The following is a 24,164-nucleotide window of genomic DNA, read 5'->3' as shown; positions in this document are numbered from 1 at the left end:
TCCACACACAACATTACAGCTTGCTGCTTGTGTGGTAACAGACTTAATGGGACTGTTATACCATGGCCAATTTGTTCTCACAGACTCACATTTTCTTTTCAGGAACAGCCAGAAAATCAGGGAGAAACAGACTGCTAAAGCCTGTGTTTTTCCCTGTCTAACACTCAAAATAGTAAGAAGAAAACAATCTGAAAATTGATTGTTTGGAAGAGGAATCTTTGCAGAGTAATAAACAAATAAATAAATACAACAAACTACATATCAATACCCTTGCAAATACCTCAGATTCATCAGCAACATACGCACTGACACACTTTGGGAAGTGGATGTTCTAGTGAAACAGCACACTCCTGGCGTGTATGTGGGTTGTGGTACGAAACCAGTGCTTGGCGGACTGCATTGTCACCGGACCCCCTTTTTATGCGGCAGCCCCCTCCTCTCCTCTGAGCAGACTGACATTAACCACGCCTGCCCTCCCCGCCACTCGGCCTCCTCTCAGGTGCGGCGCTGGGGAGCCAGGGGTGAGCCATGATGGATGAGGATGTAAAACCGCTCACAGAAAACTAGGCTGTAACCAGCAGGAGTCATTGCAGTGAGGGCTAGAAAGCAAAACCCTGACACAGACACGCAATGCATCTCAATGCCCATCACATCTCCAGAGTTACAGTACACCCTTTCGCTAGGCAGGATTTCTTCAAGGGGAAGCATGGTTATTTACAACCCCTGCCTAAAGCCAAACAAGGTGTATCTTCACATGAGAATTTAAAGATTTTAGTAAACATGGCAGGTTAACTGTTGACAACACAAATAAACACAGAGACATTGACCTCCTTTAGCAGGCTGAAAATGTGCTGCCCTTCAACAATTTTAACATCAGTGACAAAGTCATCTCTTCCCTCTAAAAAAATTGTTCCGACCCTAGGAGTTCCTACATCAAGGGGAATTTTATTCAATTAAATGAGTCACCGTGATTCTATAATTATTCCTTTGTTAATACAAAACATTCTCCATAAGATGTCAAACCATTTAGTGTGTAACTTGGACTCTGTGATTTATTAATTTCACCCTGAATAAATTTGGTTCTGCAGTTACCTCACCGTCTTTAAAGCAGATTATATTTGAGACGTTTCCCCCATTTACAGAAGTATTCAATGTATTGTGCCATGGGCTGACTAGCATACTTGGTGGAACTTGCACAAATCAGCTTAATAAATAACCTAAGAAATAACTTTTGTAATGTTGTCTCGGCTACCTGCTGTGTAAATGAAAAAAGACTACTTAATTTGAAATATATTCCAGCATTCATTTCCACGCAGTTTTGTTGTTGTTTACTTTATTTGGATATAACTAAATGATTATCCATCTGCTTTTATTGGTAGGAGAGGGAGAAAAACCTCACCTTCTGTGAATAGCCACTTCTCCACATGGCCAAGTGCACCTTTGAGGGTGTGAATCTTTTTCAATGTGTGGCTTTAAAGGTCACTTTCTTTGCTACAATACAATAACTGTGAACAAACAAAGCCTTCAGGCATCAGGATGAAGCCTGTGGTGCCAAGAAATGGGACATTTGTCATTTTTAATAACCTAATTGTTTCCACAAGTTGAGGTCTGAATATAAATAGCCCATTGAGATGCAGAGCAAACCCTTCTCCTTGTAGTATGCATTTCGGGCCCCAAGCAAAGATGCAAATCGCTCAATAAAAACGCTCCCCCTTCATTCCGCACAGTACCTGGATCACAGCCTTTCTCCAGGGGAATAAAAGGGCTTTAAAAATGATTACCTTCTACAAGCTATTCAGAGGATCAGTTTTGGACTTTGTTAGCAGATCGTAAATGGCCTCCTTCCGTCGATTTTTCTTCCCCCCACCCCCCCCACAAATGTTCTGTGATACCTGATGCAGAAACGGCTGCTCTGTTCTGTCAAGCTTCATTGTGGTGAGAGTACTGTGCGTCTGGTCTCTGTCAACATTGCTCAGCAGCTCAGCCTTTCTCATGAATGCTTTTCTCTTAATAAGGTCTCATCTTAAAATACTCTTTGATAAATAAAATTAAAAACCTCAGTTTTTTGTGGGCTGGTGCAGAGACCTGACAGCCTTTAAAAATCCCCACTTGATTCATCGCATGTCAAAAAGAATCACCATTAAGAGTTGTAAGAAGGGAATCTCTGGAGCCGGCCTTGGAGCTCACAGTACAGCGTCTGTAAAACACGAGCCTTCAACACAGGTGATAAATGATGGATGTGCAGACCAAGGGCTTACCACTTCAGATCAATATCAAACAACGATTTCATCTTCAAGAAAAGTACCGCATAGTACCACGTCCAAATATAGCCTTTGTTCAACTTTCACAGCCCATCCGGGAAAGACCTGCAGCATTTGAAGCCTTTTCTGCAATTGTGCTGAATGCAGATGTAAAGACGAGGCCTGCTGATTAGAAACGTTCACAATTTTCTTGGCCAACACAAAGGCAAATTAACATAACAACGTCAGGTGTTCCCATCAGATACCGCCCTCCACTTGACATCATCATCATCATCCTGTTTGAAGTGAATTATATGTGACAAATAACCATCCTGTAGTGCCTTCGATGAATACAGGTTTATTAACGCTAGTGGTTCGAGCAGCTCCAAAACTTACGTCAACGTCAGGCCGCTTAAGAATGTCCTCCACTTTAGCGAGATCCCCATTGGCTGCCGCTTTGACCAGCTCTTCATTGATGTCACCTGACTCCTGGGTTTCAAAAAGCTTCTTTAACAGCTGGGAAAGACGCTCTGTGGAAACCATATGTGCATGTTGCCATTATCAGTAAAAAAACACATAAATAAACCACACCAAAAACTGATTTTAAATATTTACACACAACAACAATAAAGTACCAACAGTACCAGTATGAGCAGTAGGCATATACCTTCCATCAGTCATAAGAAAGTTTAGAAATGAGAGGAGGCTATTCGATCCATCATGCTCGTTTTGTGATCTGATAATAAAGTCGACCTGATAATAAACATTTTGAGTACTGAAGGAATAACAGGATATCCACATACTGGGTAACTGAAGCACTAAATGTACCCCCCATATTTTTATAAAAAATATATGATTCTTATTATTATTAAGCAGGTTTTTTTCTGGGGGTTTTTGATACATATAATATATGTCATACATATAATTATATAAATCACATACAGAAGCAGTGACTATGGAAAGTTAAATACAATAGATCCTCAGCTAGTATTGTAGTATTGAATTGTGGGCATGTCTTCTATATTACCATGCCAGAGCTTTATCAATTCCAAAGTCCCTGTGCTTCACCACAGGGAAATAAAAAAAATATTTAAAAGTTTTTTGATAAAAATAATAACTTTATTTTTGTGATGGTTTTTCTTTTCTCCGTTCCACCAATACTACTACCGGGATCCACAACCCCAGTACTTATGATCAGCACAAGAGAAAGACACCACACTGACATGAAAGTGGAAGTTACTTAGTAGAGAAAGTCGTGCTCCTTTTGTCTGATCCATCGATTTGGGATTTGTGGTTTTAATACCTTTTCCTGAAAGTGCTGCTACGGATCAATACCAATGTTTGTATTACAACGCTGGAATCTGTATGAAAGCGATGGAGTTGTAGAGATATAAAGCACACACCTCCAGAGGCATTGGTAACAGTAGAGCCAGCGGGGGCCACTTTTGTGACGGCCGCTGGGTTGTAAGTCCAGGACGTCCCACAGACCTCCACCTTGAGGTCGCTGTCTGAGTAGATCTGCTGGACACGACCTACCTTCCCTAAAGTCTGCAGCAAACCAAAAAATATATATATATATATTACACAAGAGCTGGGATTCACTACCTTCTTCAAGAGAGGAACACATACCACAATGCACACAAACCACCCAAAATCAATGCTTCTTCTAATGCATCCTTGTTTAAAAATCTGATGGATTCATTTAAAACAAAATGGGACCCAGAGGGGGACTGGTGGAAAACAGTGGCAGGAATGATGAGGTTTCCGGTGCGATTTACCATTTCTAAAGCATGTAACATCACAACACCATTTGCTGGTGATGTGCTCTGCATACTATACAAAGTCAAACACAGAGAAGGCTCGTGCAAATAGATCTGAGGCATTAATTTCCATGGCAAACGTCAGCACACATTAAACAGAAGCCTGTTTAATTGTGCTGCAGCCTTTTAAAAAGGACAAATGGGGATAACCCCATATTACTCCTGTCAAACTCTAGATCTCAATTGCTGCAAAAAATGTTACATTTTATCATAAATTATAACTTTTAGTGCTCAACACAAGAACCATGTGCACGCTTCAATTCAGATTGGAGATTGAATAATTTGAAACAATCTCCTAAATGCCTTATATGCCACAGATCTATGCTTGATTGAGAAGACATACAGTTGAGTCAGTAGGCTAGGCTGTGATGGCAAATTATATATACATACAGAACTCAAAGATTATTTATATACTTTCATTTAAATTAAAAACAGGTTAATTGAAACATGTTTCTTCAGACAGAAAATATCAGATGGGAGGTGGCCTATATTCCGGGCTAGCATGTGAACATTAGGTCCTTCAAAATCTGCAGGACAGACTGTCTTTCCAATGGTTCTCTGACCCGAGTGCCAGCCATGCCCCCAAGCATGCAACCACAAAGTGATGCCAAGAGGGGCCTGGTAAGAAGAGAACTTCCTGTCTGAAGTAGAATCCTGCAGCGTGGCGGTTACCCACAGCTGAGTTCAGACCCAATCTAAAGCACACCATCTAATTTCCCGAAGGCATTGCACTCACCGGCAGCATGGCTTCTGCCCACTCCCCGTGGCCTCTCTGCAGCAGCTTGATACGGTCAATGTCGTAGCAGATCTGTACAAGGTCGCCCACCATGAACTGAGAGGTCCCGCCCTCCGCCCCGGCCGCCGCATCTCCGCTGCGGACCACGTTTGCCTTCGTCAGGACCGCAGGGTTAAATGTCCAGCTGCCACACATATAAAAATAAATACAAGAAAATTGTTACTTACATGGCTTCTGCACTAACACCAGCATTCATAGGGCTACGTTTCTGGTTTTTTTGGACGTAAATTTGTTACTGGAGCAAAAGCCGGAACATGATCAGAGGTTGGCACAGTTTCTGATTTTCAGAGAAAAAGCAAAGGCAACTGGTGTTTCCAATGTCTGAAATTATTAGGCAAGCTTTGCTTTAATCATTAGATGTATGTTACTGTGAAGGTTAACAATTCATTTTCATCACAGGGAAATACCACGATGAATTGGGCTGCTTTCTCTCCATGATCAGGTATCGGTTGGTTGGTTTGTTTTATTTCGTAAAATCGTTGGCCGGTATCTAGTTGTACCCCACATATGTATCATTTTAAATTATGATTCAGTTACAGAGAATGGCACTGAAATGCTACCAGCCAGTCAGTTTCTTCCCCTTGGTTGAGCTCTATAGTTTCCATTGTTAATCACTCTGAATTCTGCTCATCTGTCATGCTTAAGCAGGGCTCTTAGCTTAGCTGACTGAGGATCAAGGAACTCAAGGGTGGGATTTATAAACTGTGATGCGGTATAGGGAGAGGCGGTCACATCATTACAACTCTTTTACAGTGGTATAACAAAACATGTCAGTATGTCACACAGATGCATTTCCAGGAACTTATTTCTTGACAATGCCATTGTGATCAATGAAGGAGGCATTTTGGTAATAATAGGTAGTTTATGTGGAACAAATACCACACAACTCTTCACTCCTCCACAATCATAACTATTTAACTATGTATAAAATGTATAAACTATAATCAGCCCTCTCCAGGCCCAGGGATGGACACCCCTGCAATACTGCACACATGGGAGGGTGCGGAGACTGGTGCAGTGGGGCTTGCTCACCGGTTCCCACTGGGGTACTGCACCACAATATCATGGTCTTCATCGATGCCACAGACAGTGCCAGTAGTGGTGAGGGTCTCAAACATGCCATCGGTCCAGCCCCCGTGGCCGTGCTGCAGGGACTGCACGATCTCCAGGTCCAGGTCGATGTTCACCAGGTCTCCAATCTGCAGCCCGCCGGGGTTTCGGTTCCCGTTCTGCTCGCCTGACGAGAGGAGACACAAGTGCAGAATGCCATTCCACCAATTCTCTCGGACGCCCCTCACTTGGAGTTTGTACCAAAAACACACAACATAGTTAGCCAGTGCTCTTGAATGTATCAATGAGCCACAACCTGCCTACTGCAGAAAAACAAAAGTAGCATTGTTTCTCTTATATACCAAGTATTTACACACCTGAATAATATACTCAGATCATTTTGAAATGCAGAGGTAAAAACGTTTAAAAAGGAAGTAAATTCCACCAACACAATGTGCTGCATATGTGGAAACACTGAAGGTGAACTGAAGCCCGGTCACAGTCACATGTCTTACTTAAGCTTGTTTTAAAGGGCATCTTTTCATTTGAAACCAGCCTGTAAGCATGCTGCTTCCTGCAGAAAAAGCAGGGTGCTATGCCCTGGTTCTCCCACTGCAGTAATACAGGTGCACTGGTGCATTATGCAGTGCGTACTCTCAGCATGCAGTCTCACAAGCCTCCTTCATTGAGAGGATTTCAAGAGCTGCTTCCGTTCAGATGACTATCTACAGTGCTGTTTTACAGATGTTTAAAGGGACACTTCCATCAAATATAGGAAGACTGCCGGCCAACTGAGTGAATCCAAGTGACCAAGTGAAGTCAAAAATGCTCTTCTGCTGGACTGCTGGTTAGGGACTACCACTATTCATCTGCACGAATCCAAGCAATACAAACTGTGTAACGCTGACATCTAGTGGCAATACTAAACACTAACTACAACAAAATAAGCAACTTTCATCATTTTTCTGCACTGCACTGTGGTATGTTTAATTAAACATTTAAATACAACTCTTGTATCATCATCTTGGCTCTAATGGTGCCGGGAAGTTTGAACTGAAAGTGGCATTATGCCTTGTCTAAAAACAACAGAAAATGGTTTTGAATCTCATTTCAAATTTGAAAGCAACATTTACTACAAACATTTACTTGCCTTACTTGGTATTTTTATTTGTATTAATAATGTAATAAGGTACAAATCAGAACCAGTTGTTTTAAGCCATATTTTGAAATTGCAAGGCACATTTTTAAGGCAGCGTTTTCCCTGTATTAATGACATGATTTTCAACCAATCAACAGCACAGGTTTGATGCTCTGTTGCTCAGCTGTGACAGAGATGGGACTTAAATTGGCAAGATCTGCAACTTCAGCGTGAATGACAGGAAACAATCATTTTTGTGAATTAGAGAATAAATTAATAGAATTACACTTGCATTGATTAGATTTAGCTAAAAACATATAGTTGTTCATATGCTTCCATCAACAGTGAAACCACATGTAAATGCAGTCCACTCACCTAGAACAGGGCAATGGTCTCGATAAAAGGATCCCCCCTTGGCATCCTGAACGCATTTCAAATCAGACTGTAGGAGAGAGAAGAGGCAGATGTCAGATTACCAGATAGTCATCTAGTCACTCCCTAGCCTCCAGCAACTTTATTTACTAATTAAGGATCATATGACATTTCAGATGATTCATTCGCCATTCACGTCTTTTCATAATTTCTCTGAAGTACTTTTTTTAATTGCTTTGATTTCTTGTTTTTTCTTTCGTTTTTGTTTTTGCTCAATTTAAAACTAAGATTAACAGTGGTCTACACACATTTGAAAATGATAAGTAGGCTTTTTCTCCTCTATTGCCTGTGTAGTGTAAATCCCTCTTCAATCAAACCTGCAGAACAAGTGTATTTAATTAGAATTAATTGCACCTCGTGTAAAGTAATGAGAAGTCTTTCAGAACACTAGACAATTCATAAAGAGCCCAGTCTGGGGTTGTTAAATCTATTTAACACAGCCTATTGCTCCAGCTGTATCTAGTCAGCAAAATTAAAGCCAAGTCTCATAAAACCTGGAAAAGACAGAAAGCACAGTATAGAATGCAAGCTTATTTAAAATGGCAATCACTGCCACAGCTTTTTATTAGCACTTGTGATTTTGACATCATTGCAAAACTATTGTTAGTTCTCAGAAACTGCAGTCGTGTGGCTTTTTTGTTTTGTTTTGTATTTTAAGTACTAAAACATGTTTGCATACGATTGGCTTCATCATGCATTAGCCACCCCCGTCTGCAACTGAGAAAATAGTCAATCTGTTATTGTTACACCAAACACTCAACGGCTGAAGTTTGAAAGAAGCAGCCTGCCGCTCAGCCAATGAGCTTCGAGTTCTCCTCTTGTGGCCAATGCAGACCCCTAACCCCCCCACCCCCAAACATCTGAGGGAACAGATTTCCTTTATCATGCACATACATCGGTCTCCCCTTCCAGCTGCTCTCACAATAGCCATTGCACATGCCGCCTGCACGGCCGGCACAAAGGAAAGGCCAAGAATAGGGAATTTATGTCATGGACAAACACAATGCTGGGCGCCCCGAGTCTCAGGCCCTGCCCCCTCCAGAGGAAGCCCCTCTCCTTTGTGTGGCTCTGCCTCTTACCATTCCCTCAAAGCCCACTCTGTACAGGTTCTTGGCTCCATTGTCCCAGAGCACATATGCTGCACTGTGTGGGCTGGCCGCGCTCCAGTCTTGGATCTCCGTCACCTAGACAAGAGTCGAAAGGAGTTTAGAAGGATTAGGGCAAAGATCAGTTCCCAATTCCAGCAAAACAATATTTATTTTCAGTTTACGCAAGTGTGTTTGAGGGTGTTTTATAATTAAAAAGTGTTATTTATTATTTTTGGATCTACTCTTTCCTGGGAACATGTTCAGTTTTTGCTTTCTTTTAGCTTCAAAATTAGAAACTTAATTTTACAACAGTCTTAGACAAGTGAATGTCCAGTTTTACAATTCTGGCCGAAAATGTATTCATTGAATAAGGAAGGAAAAATCTGACAAATGTGTTTATCATTTGAGCAAGTTTTAAATTTGGTCTTGCATGCCTTTTTGATTTGTTGATTGAGACTGGATATTGTAGAAAATATATTCAATTAAATGGGATTTACACATTTTACAGTTAAGCAGCACATAGATTCCACCACATGGAGGAAAAAAAACAACGAAGATTTGCGTTTCATTGTGACAAGACAAGTAAAAACCCAACCAGTCCTGGTTTTATAAACCAACAGACCGACTCCAAAAATGTCAAACTCTTATACTGTGTCGATTGACTCGGTAAAACATTTAAAATGATTACCTAGATGCCTAACCTCCACCCACTGGACGAAAGTAAACTGGAAAAAAGAAAAAGCTGACAAATACATTTATCCTCATCCCTGCCTTGCAGCTACATTTTTACTGAATCTCCTAGTTCCTGCAAAGCTGCTTGCCTAAGCATCACAGATGTCTCAACCTGCCCAACACATTCCAAGAGATAATCCCATTCTCTCACAGGCGGTGCTACATTACTGAACACCTTGACTGAGCTCAGGACAAATTTCTGTCAGCACTTCTTTTAACCTGCCTTCCCGTCCAATTCTTCCCTGTTTTCATTCCCAGTATGTAATATCTAAACTACTCTCAGAAAGAAACCTATTGCTGAACCACTCTCTCTGTCCATGTTTTTCACAAAAAGGACCTTATCGGTGTGGGCTGCTGAACACCAGGTGATATTCATTGCCTAAGCATGTGCAACTGCTGTAGCTGGAACTAGGCCTATTGCATTTTGACCCTGAAGTCATTGATGAAGACAGCATCTTCCAGATACATGGATCATGCTACACCCTGGTGTGCTGTGAGGGACCACAGTGGCAACTGTCCTTTTTCATTTTAGCTACAAGAAGACAAGCCTCCACAAAACTGACAATCGATGGGAAATAGAAAAGTATAAAACCCCATCAACTGTAATGACGATGGCGTCAAGGCACAACGTGTTTGTCGTTACTGTAAATTAGGCTTTGCATTTCTGTACGCCTCTGTCATCTGCTTTCATTTGCTCAAGTCAACAGCTGGAAACAGTAATGGCTGTTAATGCTGACATTCTATTACCCACTATTAGTGGTGCAGTACAGATAAATGCGGCAAAAAGATGATTCACTGATGCTTAGATGATAGCTATTCAGTCGGGTTTTTTTACAACACAGCCTGCTTCCTACTGTTTCCATGATAGCTCCATAGTTAAGACTCCTACATAAGATGTGGCAATTGTTCTTTTTCTTGAGGATAGTTACAGGTTTTTCCAAAAACCACAGAATACAAAACAGAGCCAGGAGTAAAGGACAGGCTAAAAGAGAGAAGATTGTTTTAGTTCAAGATGAGACATGCAAAGTTGTGCGCGCAAAGGGTGTGAAGAGAACACAGCTCTTCAAAGCAGTTTTACCTCAGGATGTTTCATTTGCCCAGAGAATTAAGAGAGCTAATAAAAGCTCTATACTAAAGGTGGCAAAACTATTTTAAAAGGTCAATTAAAAGAAAATAACTAACTAGGAACATATCTGGGAGAAGTGTCCAGTGATCACATTGAGCTGAAAGCTGGACACTCAGAAACTACAGACGGCTGGACTCTCACGATGCCTTAACTTAACAAAATAGTTGTTCAGGAGCAGACTTCAGTTATGTGGCACAGCCTCTATGATCCCTCTACGATCTTGTTCATTTTGTTAAAATTTTCCTCATATCATAAAAAAAGGCATAAACCAGAGGAGGGTAAAATTGGAATCCGTTTTAATGAAAATCAGGCCAGATTTTATTACGACAGGAACTGAAGACTAGTAGGAGGGTAAAAGAAACAAACTTGATAATGAAGTAAATTCGAAAATGATCTGCATGGACATATTTATAAACAGGCACGGACTGTAAAAGTACCTTAAAATTCACTTCTGAAAATAATCAAGAACAAGCCACAGGTACGTTGTGGCACCAGTCTCAGTTATAGCACACTATGTATGCCCTGCTCTTTCTGTATGGGAAATGAAAGTGGGTGTGAGTATGCAGCTGCCACCAGAGGGAGGAGGCTACCTTGTAAACCAGTGGGGATGTAGGTTTATTCCATCCAGATGTGCAGTTTGTAACAAAAGAGTCTTTACGTTGGGAAAAGGCAATGATCTAAGAATGAAGAAAAAAAAAAAATGCAAACTGGAAACTATTGTCTAACCTCATCTAGTGATGATGAAAAATCACATGTGCGCCACTGTGGTTTACCACAAAGAGGAAAAGAAAGTACATTATATAAACAACACCCTGGCCACCATCACCCAGTTACCTTTGCTTGTACTCAGAGTTCAGCTCGGGTCACATGACGGCTAGCCTGTGTGTGTGTGTGTGTGTGTGTCGTTTTCTGTCTCCAGGGAGCAGTTGTGTACTCCCCCTGGTGAGCAGTTTGTGTTTCAGTGGAGAGCTGGTTCCCACAGGGGTGTTTACCTTGCCCCTCCTGCCATTGCCGCCATCCTGGTCCTCCCACTGCCAGTCCACGCCTCGCACCACTCGCCCACCCGTGAAGATCCCCCGGGCCGTGATCTTTTTGGATTTGCGGCGAGACTCCAGCAGAACCCTGCAGACACACAAGAGTTTGTCACTGAGCTGCTTTCGCACACCTTTGAACACTGGACTTGGTGGTATACAGATGTGCCAAAAGAAAAGAAGCTGATGTGACCCGTGTCCTGAATGTATTCACAATTAGACACATTCAGTCATCAAAGCTATACTGACAAGTCAGAGAAAGAGATATCATCTGGTTTGTTTTTGCCATTCAAATCAAAGGTGCAGGACAAAAATCAAGGAATTTCTAAAATATTAAAAAACAGACACCTATTTCACATATTTCATCTTTTCTGACAGAGGTTAACAGACCTACTGTGGTTTGGTCTTGGCCTGCAAGGTATGGTTAATTATGAAAAAGCCAGTTGCGTCTGAACTTAATCCATGTATCTACACCCATGTCATATCAGCTCCAATGTATCTGGTAGCACTTTATCCGTTTCTTAACAGTGTCAATAAGAAATTAGAAACATTTAAGAAAGTCAAAGCTGCCATCTGGAAACTGGCTGTTGCGTGAAGTAGAAATAACTACAGGCAAATTAACCCAATCAAGTGCCAGATGGCAATAACTGATTCCAAGAGATTTATATTATAATTTATGAAAAAAAACTTTCAAATGAATAATTATTGTCATAATTAAAAGGGTCCTCTCCTCAAAGCAGGGACATCAGTGTCTGGAGGACAGTGAGCATACACATTATATCAAAATAGGTTTATCATTTGGCAAACATTTCTCCAAAATAAATTCATACATTTCATTGATATCAGTTAATTCACATTAATTTGTCTGCCAACTTTGTTAAGTGAAATTGTAATTTCTGCATCACTAAAGCAATAGAAAAGGTCCAAATGACAGAGGTTTGAAAGTGACAGGCCTTGAAAAAATTGATAAACAATCCTACCCAGGATGCCTTAGCATCAGATTTAGTGCTAGCAGGCAACACTAGTGTCCTGCCCATGAATAATTAGATAAATAAAATGATGCATCAGAGGTGACATTATTGAAGTCAGAAAAAATACTTAGATGATTCCCCTTGATTGTATTTGCACTATAAAAGATTTATACACAGCTTCAGGGTGTTATGAAATAAACTATTAATGAGTAAAATAATCTAGGCCGCAGTAAAATAAGATATATGGGTGTTTAAGTAACCAAAACTAAAAAGCAAAGGCTGACTATATAAATATAAGTGGCAGCTGCTGTATGCATTAATAGTGTTGGGCATAAAAAACAATAATTATTTTAAGAATTTTGATTTGCTGCTATGGAAGCTTGATTAGCAATTGATTTAAATGTAACTACTGATAAGCACAACAGCTAAAAATAAGAACAGACCGGTTTTGCATGTTCACCAGGATCAAGTGTAAATACCGGATTATTTGTACTTTATACACTTTGTGAAGACTAGGGTGCTGCTTTGTATTAACTAAGTGGTACTGAAAACAGGTACAATTGTGTTTAAAATATTAAAATCCTCAGTTTGACCAATTCCAGGTAAAAAACAGAAGTCTCCCAACTTACTAACGTTGATTTATTCACTAGCAATTTGTTTTATTAATACTTTGAAGACACTATCTTTTGAATACAGTTCCATCCTTCCCTGTAAGATTTTGTTCTCAGCCTTCTATACTAGCAGCAAATTAGCACACAGATTTCAGATTAACTTGGTTTATAAGAACTGCCTGTTATCTTAAACCTTAAACAAAATAATCTTTCACTAGTTTTTTTGTATTATTTTTTATTTAGAATGTCCAGTAAACTTTGAGAAGATAACAGTCATACAGTGGCATTCTGGGATGAGTGTCTACTTTGAAAGGTTTCTATAAATAAAAGTCTATTGTTATACTTTTGGAGTTTCCTGTGCCACTAAATAATAAAGTCTTAACATTTAGGTAAATCCAAAAAAAATAAAAAATAAAAAAATTTATAAATATGATGTTTATGCAATCATAACTGATTAAATATCAACATCTTATTGTTGTATGTCTATAAAAGACAGACAATAATTAACCTTGCAGTCCTACTATAGCAAATGCCCATAGACAACATAATAAACTCATAATTCATGAGTTAATGGTTAATGACATGTATTATTTTTCATCAGAAGCAGATCTAATATAGAGCGCTCTCCCAATTTCAAAGAAAAAATCTATTCTTGAAGTTTTATTACTAATCTCATAGCAGTAATGCCGATTACCAGGGGAGCAAAACCACACACTGAGCCTTACTGTTCTCAAATTCATGTTCCTCGTCTCTCCCAGAAAGCTTCCCTCCCGGCGTGAGAAGCAATCTCCTCAGCAGGAAAGACAGGTCGTTAACACGGTGCTGCACACAGACAAGGAGACTCTCCCAGGAACTTTTTTTTTGCCTGGTCTACTCTGAACAACAGTACATATCAAAGGCAGGTAATGAGCTTTGCTTCCTGTTCTCACCTGAGGAGTCTCTCGGCAGAAACAAAGCGCTCGCCCCAGACAGGTTAACCTTTCTCTTGCTGAAGAGGAGGCTGGGGAATAGCTACAGTAGGGTACTAAAATTAAATTAGAAATAGGTTGCTTCTGACATTCTCCTTTTTGTACAAAACTCATTACAACCAGTATAAAAACCACCCATAAAATGCATTTCTGTCTTAACCTCTCTGTGAGCCACTGCACTCAGCAATGGTGTTCTTGGATTGTCTCTCACACCTACCCGAGAAAGAAAAAGGTGTATTTCAAAGGGAGGGAAGGGGAGGCGGTATACGGTGACTGAACCAGCCTGTCTTCAATAAAGTCTATATTGATGACACGTTGTCGGCAGTAGAAGACTTACGATCCACGCATGCTTACAGTTCAGCACATACCAACACAGAGTGCTTTATATTTGGAGTGCAGTAAACCAACAAGTGTTAGTGTCAGATTTTAATTATTTCCAGTCAGCTCATGTAATTATTTTTCCAAGAGAATCTATAAGCAAATACTGTGAGCAAGTTCTACATTCCTATTCATTTCTCATAGATGAATACAAAAGATCACATACTCATATGGCAGCAAGGACCACTTAAATAGCAATCCAACAGGAACTTGAAAGTGTGCTAAGATTTCATGAATACTGTAGAAAATACAAGTATCTAATTAATTTTATGAAGATATCCTTAATTCATCCCCATATTTAACAACATTAACAGTAAAATGTCCAGATTTAAATTCCAAAAGTTCCAAAAAACCTGGTGCTTGGGACATAGAGCCAAAGGCATGACTATGAGAACAGGAGTTTATTTAATCTCAGTTCATCAAAGGACAACCCACAGGCAGATCAGGTTGAAGAAAATATTTCAGAGTAAGAAAATACTTTACTCATCACATTCACAAATATTTGAAGGGGTTATGGGAAAAGAACTTTAACAAATATGCATACATTTTATAATGAAAACAAGAAGTGATTCAACTAGAAGATGTTTAAAACTCCATGTTTTCCCTTTTAAATATGACTTGTGTGAACTCAAGGGCTAGCAATATGCAGAAGATCAGCTGTGAGACTGAGAAGTAGCTTTTCACAGCAACACTAGATAGCCAGGGACAGGTGCAACAAAGGGGATAAAGTCTTGCCATTTCTAAAGCTTTGTTTGAAATAATGTACAAGAAACAAGAGGATTAAGTCATAAAGCATACCCCTACATAAAGCCACTTACTGGCACTGACATGTCAATAAAGATGTGGGCAATGTGGCATAAAACATGCAAAGAAACAAGTCAGGTAAAGAGAAAGCTAAATAGGATTTACTACTCCAGAAAAAAATGCAGTTAAAGTGCAAAAGCAACTTAAACTTACAGTCGTAATCTTCACTAAGAGTAGAGCGATTTCTCACAAAACTCGATATAATGGGTTTACAGGGCAGCAATTATTAAGGTGTCACTTTCAATCCTCTTTTCCAGTATCCCGTCACTGACTGACATCCCTCAATGCATCCTCCGCAAATAGCAATGACTGGCAGAGATGTATACACACAATCAAGACACTCAACCCGGAAATAGAGCTACAACTAGTATGGTATTAAACAATTCTGACTTCTAAATATGGGATTAAAACAGAAAACGATTATAGGATGTGTCGGGTGGGATGTTAATTTTTTTTTTTTAATAAACACCTTTCCTAAAACAAACAAGTTTCTCTAAATGTAGGACATGTTGCACCTTTGCAATGACAAATTTTCTCCAGAATTAATAAAAGGCATTCCTTCAAAAACAGATTTAGTTTGGTTCTGTTAGTAGCCAGGATTTAAAATTTGCCTTAAAAGGGTTATATAAGCATTCGATCACTAAAATTCAGTTCTGCCAATACTACTAAAAACCATATCAAGACAGAACCAAATACTGCCAAGCATGTCTACAGGTTACAGCTTGCTTTCCTCTCTCTTGTTCCGAAAACCTAGACGACTTCTCTGTTATGCACAGAACGAATGCAGGGATTTCATGGGGGTGTAGCATTGTTGTGTATGAATGTGTGTGTGTGTGTGGGATGAGGGGGTGCTCTACAGCAATTAGATTCAGCAGCATGAAGTTGGTAATAGTTGAAAAAAAAAAAAAAAAAAAAAAAAAAAAAAAAGGCTTCAAGGCGTGGCATTGCAGTGAATAATGCAGGGAGTAGAAAACATCCTTCAAAGCGGGGGTCTGGAGTACTGCCGGTATAATTTACACTGACAAAGAGACCTCAGCCTCTCACACGCAATGACAAGTGGAGAGCAGCTCAGACTTGACTGAGTAACAATACCACACACAATCTGGCAACTGTGTGATGCTGCCAGCCTCCATATGGCTGAGGGAAGCACCTCTCACATACTGCTGGGATGCACAAGCCTCTTAAAAACCCCTACATATCGGTCATCTCCTGTGTACACTCTCATAACACAACCTGATAGCTATAATCAGAAAAGTAGAGAAAATATGGAAATTCAATTTATTTGATGTATTATCTTTGTTTCTGGTGACATTATGTAGTTAACATATGTTACTCGGAGCGCTTGAGAGTTTTACACTGTGACTACCTGGCTTTAAAACAGTCTCTCTTGCCTCACTCAAGTGTTTGCATGAATGAGATGGCTGAAGGTCAGTGTTGTGAAACAGCGCTAAAAAACAGCTACCAGGCGAGGAGTGGAGCGAAGGAACCGCGGCAGCTGTTTAATGGTGAAAAGCGAGTGCTGACCTCTCACTCCCCGGTGTGGTGATTCTGTAGAAGCGATGTCGCAGATGATGCTTGTCTCCATGGTAACACGTCGTGCACAGGTCGTAGTTCGTGCATTCCGCACACTTCCAGCGGATTCCGATTATAGGCTGCTGACGGCATGTGTCGCACATGGTCCCATCGTGTTTGATACCTTTAACAAAGAGACAGACAGAGATGTTAGAAAAAAATCCTTAGACGTGTACTTGACCCATCAGCACTTGATCTTTTAAGAAATATTTTTTTAATTAAACCCTACTGAATTCAAATAAACAAGGTTACAAATCTAAAACAGCTACTAAAACAGATCTAAAAATACATATTTTATCATTACATCCATATTCACTGTAAAATACAATTTAGAAAAAAGGTTTTACAAAGTCACTTCCTTAGGGTTTACTAAATGGATTAAAATTGCCCTGACTACTAGGTGAAACAGAACCCACAACATAACGGCTTATTTTTCATTGCTTGGTAATTGAAGGAAATTAAAGACCTACTAATTTACAGAAGAGAAAAAACGGTGTTGCACCAAAGTACCACAGTCAGTAGAGAAGACACACTGTAGTGGAAACATCCCTTCAAACCATTGTGGCTGGAGAGAGGACACTTCAAAATGCACATAATTGTGCTGCAAAAAGGAGATTCCTTCCACATTAGGACTTGACCATGAATGATAAGTGTTGCAGGATAGATTGGTGCAGGAAGGCAGCACTGAAGCATTTCATATCCTGGGTGTAAATGAACACACTACTGGAGGTAAATATTTACAAACATGTACACAGTTAAGTAGGTCTCATTATGGGACCAATAATTAAAACAGCACAGCTGAAAGGTTACCGGATCCAGGTATGAAACAGGCAGATCTAACTTCTAATACAAGAGAACAGTGCCGTCTTTGTCATACAAGCAACGCAGAGGACCAGTGTTAAAACTGTGCCATGATTTTACAGCAAATGACCACGCTCTGTTTTTTTTCCTCTGTAAGTCAGCAAATAAAAATCAATCCATTTTGCTTACTAGAGCATAAAGTGGATGGTGCCAATTCGAAAGCTGCGGGAGTGCACGTTTGTGCCAGTCCTGGACAACACACACACACACACACAGAATTAAAACAAAACCTGCACTTCAGCCCTTTGTAAAGAACACTTTGAACTCTGGGATGTAGACTCTTGTGGGGAGTATGACCAAACATGAGTGCTTTATCTGTCTTTTCAACTCGGGCAGAGCAGAGAGTGCAGTCCTCTCTGTGCTGTGGCTCGAACCCAATCTCCAAGACGCTCCATTTCTCCGACACTTCCCAGCACTCCTCGAACAACGCTGGTCAGCACTTTGTCTTGGCATGCCAAATACATGACTCAAAACCATCCCTACAAATTGTGCCTGAGGTCAGAACTGACTTACAATAATATATGTCAATAAAAGCCCTAATAATAATAATAATAATAATAATAATAATAATAATAATAATAATATATAAAAGCTAAGAGTTCAGCAGCCTGTTCTTGTTTTATTAGAAATGACTGGCTTTCTCGTTCTACTTACAGTTGCAGAGTCAGCTCTACCCGACATGCCAAAATGAGCAAAAACGGAAAAATAAAATAAAAACCACCTTCAGCATTTTCGCTCTTCATCTGTAAAAGTGTAATTCGGGCCCAAATCTATTTATAAACACGCGATTTAGTGGATTTTTTAATTTGTTATTTCACCCCCTGAATAACGGTCTCTAGCTACGTCACTGACACATTCATAAAACCACAGAGATGGAGGGAGAGTACCATAAAGAAAATGTATAGATTAAATGTTTTCTACTTGCATACAAAACAATCAATTTTACATGCAGATAGTTAAGCGTGGTATAAAAATGTCACATCAATAAATGAAAAGGGAAATAATTCCTTATTCACCAGCATTACAGCAATACAACTGAACTTTCAATTACAATACGCCTGTGGGTTTTCAAATCAGTTCACAAAGCTTTTCAAGACATTCTGCCATCTGACATTTTTCTAAAACCCAACACAGACTACTAGGCATAATCTCTCCTTCTGAAATAAACCATTACTCACGAGGATCTGGCATTTATTCTAACAGTCAAACATTACATGCTGCCTAACTAAGATGCAGGAGGATAACTAAAGCTCTATATTTCATTATATCATTGTTCTTTTAACTCTCTCGATATTTTTTCCTGAGAATTATTCGATGCCTCACAGGGAGTTATACTACAGCACATGATGTGGAGAACCAAGAAAATATCATTAACATTACAATGAGACCACCATTAAAATACAAGTCCAATTACACAGTTGCTGCAATAACTACACAACTCTACTTGCATTTATTTTAAATAACCTATCGATGATCACAGAGACCAACATATCAAATTAATTAAATGTAATTAGATTTAATTATAAATATTCAATCTGCCAAAAATGCAACTGAAATGCATGTGTAACTGTACTTGGACGTTAGCCTAGGCCACACCCATAATTCTAATGACAAATTACACAATTAAAAGAAACTACCCCCGGTCTGATCTGGTTGACAGTTTATTCATTTCCCCTTCCACAATATGCAGACATTTCCTTTCAAACACTGACCCAGCGTCACCCGCACAGAGAGGCCTCCTGAGGCGCGACCTCATCTCCTCTGCACAGTGACTTATCCATTTCTCTACTGGCAACTGTTGCAACAAAGGTAGCCTACTCCCCCCTTCGCTTCAGAAACACCAGCTGTTACAGAGATCTTAAAAGAAAAGGGGAAAACAAAAAAAAGATGCTTCCCAAAGCTTCCATTATTCAGGGTGCTATGAAAAGCTTTTCTTCCGATTTATCCCTTAGATCATTTCATGAGCCATTTCTCTTCCCATTAATGTGTATACAAACAAGTAAAGAGTAACTTGTTTGTGGTTATACTAGTATTAACATGAACCCAATCAAATATCCAGTCCAGTAAAGGCATCCGAATGCCCCAAAACAAAGTTAAACTAGATGATCTTCTTAGAACAGATTTTAACATTGCAAAGCACTGTACAGAATTGATGAAGAAATTAGAGAAACAAATATCATCTCCTTCCTGTTTTAAGTTTCTGTACAGCAAGGCAAGAGTAAGTTGTGCCCTTTTGAACACAATGAAAAATAATAAATAACTCCTTTTCCTGGATGAGGTTTTTGAGGATATATCTTTCATCGCTGTAATTATCATTTACAAACCACCACTGGCTCTTCTGGGGTCAAACAAACATGACCTGTACTAAAAATATTTTAAAGCATTATTGAATTGTTCATTTTTCAGGGAAGTTTCAGAAAAATTATCTTTAAACGATGATCATGGCAATCAAAACCAGCAGTTATTCAACATTCCCATTAAAAAGACTGACTAAACATGAATGCAGTTTTAGTTAAGCCGCTGTAATGCATTTCACTGCCTTTATTAAACCATGTTATTTTGATGCAGGAAGTCCCAATCTCAGTACACAACTCCCTTTTCCTCAAGCACAATCTTTGGCTTTTTAATCATTAAAACCGGCCTTCTTTATAAAAACAAACGTCTCAAATCTACAGCTTGCTTATATAATTTGTGTTTTATAGCCTGCAAATTAGTACCCAGCCTTCCTCACAGAACATGAATGTTCATCCAGGCCTCTGCAGGCACAAGAGACAGGGCAGGCAAGAGTGATTGAAGGCATTGAAACACTCAACTAACAGCAGACAACAGTGGGGCAGTTACTCAGAATGTAAAAGCTTGACAGCTAACCAGGCCACGACAAAACATAAGCCCAGCTACCAGGACCACTCAGGGAAGTTATTTCTGCATAAAACGACGGAACTACTGCTAAAGCTAGACACACTTCTTTATTTTTTTTGGAGACATCACCTCTGTAACCCTTACTGACAGAAGTGGGTCACACTGCACAAATGCAGGCGTATCTTTCGGGAAAGTGGAATACTCATGGAGCCTCAAACTGTGATGCTTGCATTTCTGTCCGCTCTGTTTACAATAAGAGAATGAATGAACGCAATGAACAGCAAAGCAAGCACCTGGGGAGGAGCACAGTAACACACTGTACTGCAACTCCACGCTATATGAACAGTACATATGGGTTTTGGGGGGGCTAAGGAGGGTTGCTTACAGGAAAAGCTTCCTATATAACTACACACAAAGCCACAGCTTTTATGGCTGTATTACACAAGGAGTTAATAAACATACAATGGGAAAATAATTCCCTCTGACAAATAAAATATTATGAATCACACTTTTTTTTTTTATATTGCTTGTTAGCTAAACATTCATATGACCCAGATACATTCACACTGGACAGCTCAAGTCATGTTAACAAAGCATGAATATTGGATTTAAGAGATTGTTCATACAGTGACTGCAAGGACATTAAAAGTAAATATACATTTAAACTCTTCAATCAATACTGATTAGCAATCACTGTACAAGATAATATGATTACATGTCTTAGTCAAAGTTTAATTTCCCAATATATTAACCAGTAAGAATTAAGTACTGTAGAGATGCACAAGATATACCCAATATATCCCCATATTCAATCACACAACAATATTTGCTCTAATCTCTGCATCTGTTTTCGAGACAGAAGTAGGTCATTGTCACATCATACACAAACACTAGGGAATATTTCAAATTTATCTTCCTTCTGTGGACCTGTCATGTAGTGAAATTTAAACTAATGTCCAAAGTGTAATTTGAACTTGTCACTGTTAACAATAGAAAGGTATTATTTAACTGCTTAATTGGATAAGAAGATAAAAAATCTTAACCCTGAGGACACAGAGTGCATGTTTTAATGGAGGGTCACTCTTAGGCACTATTTAAAAAAATCATTTTACCTGATGTATGATAAAGAGCTGGGTTTAACTGGGCTCCTAACTGGTCTTCCACAGCTCTGAGTATTATTTACAACCTGCTACTGTCTCTCCAGGGACTACTTTTGGACTCAAGCACAGTATAAAGAAAAAAAAAGTAAGGAATCTTCTCTGAACATTCAGCTTGTCTGATTTTCCTAATTTCAGGATACTCAGTTGAAAACAAACAGTGCATCACATCTCTACACTTTTTGGGACTTCATCCACATGCAAAGTTGATTTGCCACAGACTGCTATCACTCAAGTTTTAGGTTCAAAATACAATCAGGGCAACAATAATAGCTAAGAGCCAGAACAATTTAAAAATTAGGAAGTAATGTGAGGCCTCGGTGAAACAACACATTTTTGTAATACATTACATTTTCCAAAATGCAAATGAGCACTCTGCGACTGCGCGTTCAAGCAGCATTCATGCTACACAGAAGAACACTAAACTGCAAAGTGTTCTGCCCGTTTCTGTTTTTAGAGCTGATCACATGCGCCCATATTCATAAAGTGGAAATGAAAATGTGCAAGTTGGAGGGAGGCAGTTACTGTGTTAAAATAAATAAAAAAACGACAGGAAACACCTGTGGATGGGTTTGTTAACAGTATTGTTAATGATGCTACAAGTGACTGCTGTGACTAACCATGCATGCACTTTTATCATCTAACCAGGGCCATCTATGCAAAGAGATGAACATGTATAGTATTTAACATCTACGTGACATAAAAACTCGTGGGAATTGCAAATGAATGCAAAACAGCCTTTTACCCTCCTTCACAGTTATTTACGTTAGTTCATTCATACATTGTAGAGAAGACAATATGTACAGCAACAATGAAAGGCCACACTGTGCTTCCTGTTTTCCCCTGCAACCGGGGAATGGCATGCAATCTTTCTGAACGCCAATGGAAAAATTGAGGAACATTTTGGCGGATTTCCCTAAACTAGCTCCTATCAGTTATGCCACAGAGTGGGGGGACCATTAAGCCCTGTCAATATAATGAAATAAAAGCAAAGGCCACCAACATATTAATACCACTAACTCGGCCACTTCAGTAACCGCAAGCAAGACTCGGATCGCGTTCTAGAAGCGCAGATTCGCACCGCTTCCACCGGTGGAGCAGGCAGACCTGCGCACAACTGCGCAACCGCGACCAAGCTGCGCAGGTTGGCTTGCACACCTGGCGACAAAGTTACCTGTGGGTGCACTGTCGAAGATCCTGACGTCATAGGCGCCGGAGCAGCGGTAGTTGGCCGCCGTCCCGTTATCCCAGACCACCACCACTTCCTCCGGACTCTCGAAACTCCTGACGGTGCCGACGTGTCCCTCTCCGCCGTCCTGTTTGCCCCACTTCCAGTCCGGACCCCGCACCACCCGCGCCCCCACGCCTTCCATCATAATCCTGTTATTTCTGCCGGTGGTCATCTCAGCAATTTAGACACAGATGCGGTTACAGCATCAAAAGTCGCGCAGCTAACTCTTACAACAGCCAGCGGACCGCAGTTGTGTCTGGAGTGGCCCGTTTTATCGCCGTGGGCTCCGGAGACGTGTCACACGATGAAGCGATTCGTTTCCAAATGCTATGAGGAGGCTTCCCTTTTCAATAGTCCATTAGCATTAGGTGGTAATTGTTTCACTGTGACAGGGGCTCAGTCATCTGCCGGCATCCTCCTGAAAAACAAAGCAGTTCCCCCAGGTTGCGTCTAGACAGGGCAGGTGGCGGCTGTTGTCTCGCTTGCAAACTTGTAGCTTATCTATGTAGCGATCTATGCATTGTCCAAACGAAGTGAATGTCCTACTGATTCTTGTGGTTAACTGTTATTTTCTCGAGTTACGGCGCCCAGTCCTATTAGGAGAAGAAGGTTCGCCGACAATTAAACCAAAGTGGATTCCAAAGTTCCAGAACTTAGCTGGTTCATTCGAAAGTGGATTTTCTCCCGGTTGTCTCCTCAAAATAGCGGAGCAGGAGAGATCTCCCAAAATGCGCCAGGACGAGCCTACCGCCACAATAATGTTCAACAGATGGGTCCAACTTCTGCCAGTCCAGCCCCCGTCTCCGTGATGTCCCTTTATCCAGTGACCGGGGTCTCAAAATGGGGGGTGCTGCTGGTCCAGCTGTCTTTTAAAAATAAAAACAAAAGTGGGATGAGATCCTGCTGGATTTTAAAAGTTCTTCTGTTTTCGATCGTCGTCATTTATGAAAACGACATTCCGGTGGCGGAAGGAAATTCAGTTTGGTTTTTTCGCTTCCAGGGAAAATCCTCTCTTTGTATGCGTGTTGTTGCCACACCAGCTCGGTACGGGGGGCTCTTTGTGGTGCTTCCCACAGAATCCCAGCACCAGAACTTGAGTCCCCCCGCTTTCCCTTTTCACTCGATCGTGTCTTTTCTGGGTACGGAGATCTTGTTGCACGATTGCACCGGGATCGGGATGCGTGTGAGCCCGGGTAATGAGGCAGGATTGTGAAGCTGGTTCGCAAAAGCAACTCAAAACAGACGCGTCGCCATTATTGTCAATCAGAGCCCGGGCAGGCGGAGGAAAGGGCTCACGCA

General features: G+C 40.3%; 1 protein-coding gene across 4 annotated transcripts in view; it reads right to left on the bottom strand.

The window, feature by feature from the left end:
- The window catches only part of mib1 (MIB E3 ubiquitin protein ligase 1), an 84,838-nt gene extending 60,674 nt beyond the window's left edge, over positions 1–24,164 (bottom strand). Inside the window, exons 1-10 of one of the 4 annotated variants that reach the window (XM_066719295.1) lie at positions 22,809–24,164; positions 16,710–16,881; positions 11,415–11,544; positions 11,013–11,099; positions 8,556–8,660; positions 7,420–7,486; positions 5,889–6,093; positions 4,797–4,989; positions 3,644–3,788; positions 2,637–2,770 (exon numbers count right to left, since the gene is read on the bottom strand). In XM_066719295.1, the coding sequence (XP_066575392.1) occupies positions 2,637–2,770; positions 3,644–3,788; positions 4,797–4,989; positions 5,889–6,093; positions 7,420–7,486; positions 8,556–8,660; positions 11,013–11,099; positions 11,415–11,544; positions 16,710–16,881; positions 22,809–23,037 (1,467 nt within the window). In that variant the 5' untranslated portion in view covers positions 23,038–24,164. The remainder of the gene's footprint in view (positions 1–2,636; positions 2,771–3,643; positions 3,789–4,796; positions 4,990–5,888; positions 6,094–7,419; positions 7,487–8,555; positions 8,661–11,012; positions 11,100–11,414; positions 11,545–16,709; positions 16,882–22,808) is intronic. The other 3 variants (XM_066719303.1, XM_066719312.1, XM_066719320.1) reach the window with 3 other exon arrangements.

The sequence above is a fragment of the Amia ocellicauda genome, chromosome 2 (genome assembly GCF_036373705.1).
Source record: "Amia ocellicauda isolate fAmiCal2 chromosome 2, fAmiCal2.hap1, whole genome shotgun sequence".
Classification (NCBI taxonomy): Eukaryota; Metazoa; Chordata; class Actinopteri; order Amiiformes; family Amiidae; genus Amia; species Amia ocellicauda.
Note: the sequence above shows the minus strand (reverse complement) of the source record. Positions and strands in the feature narration are given on the sequence as shown.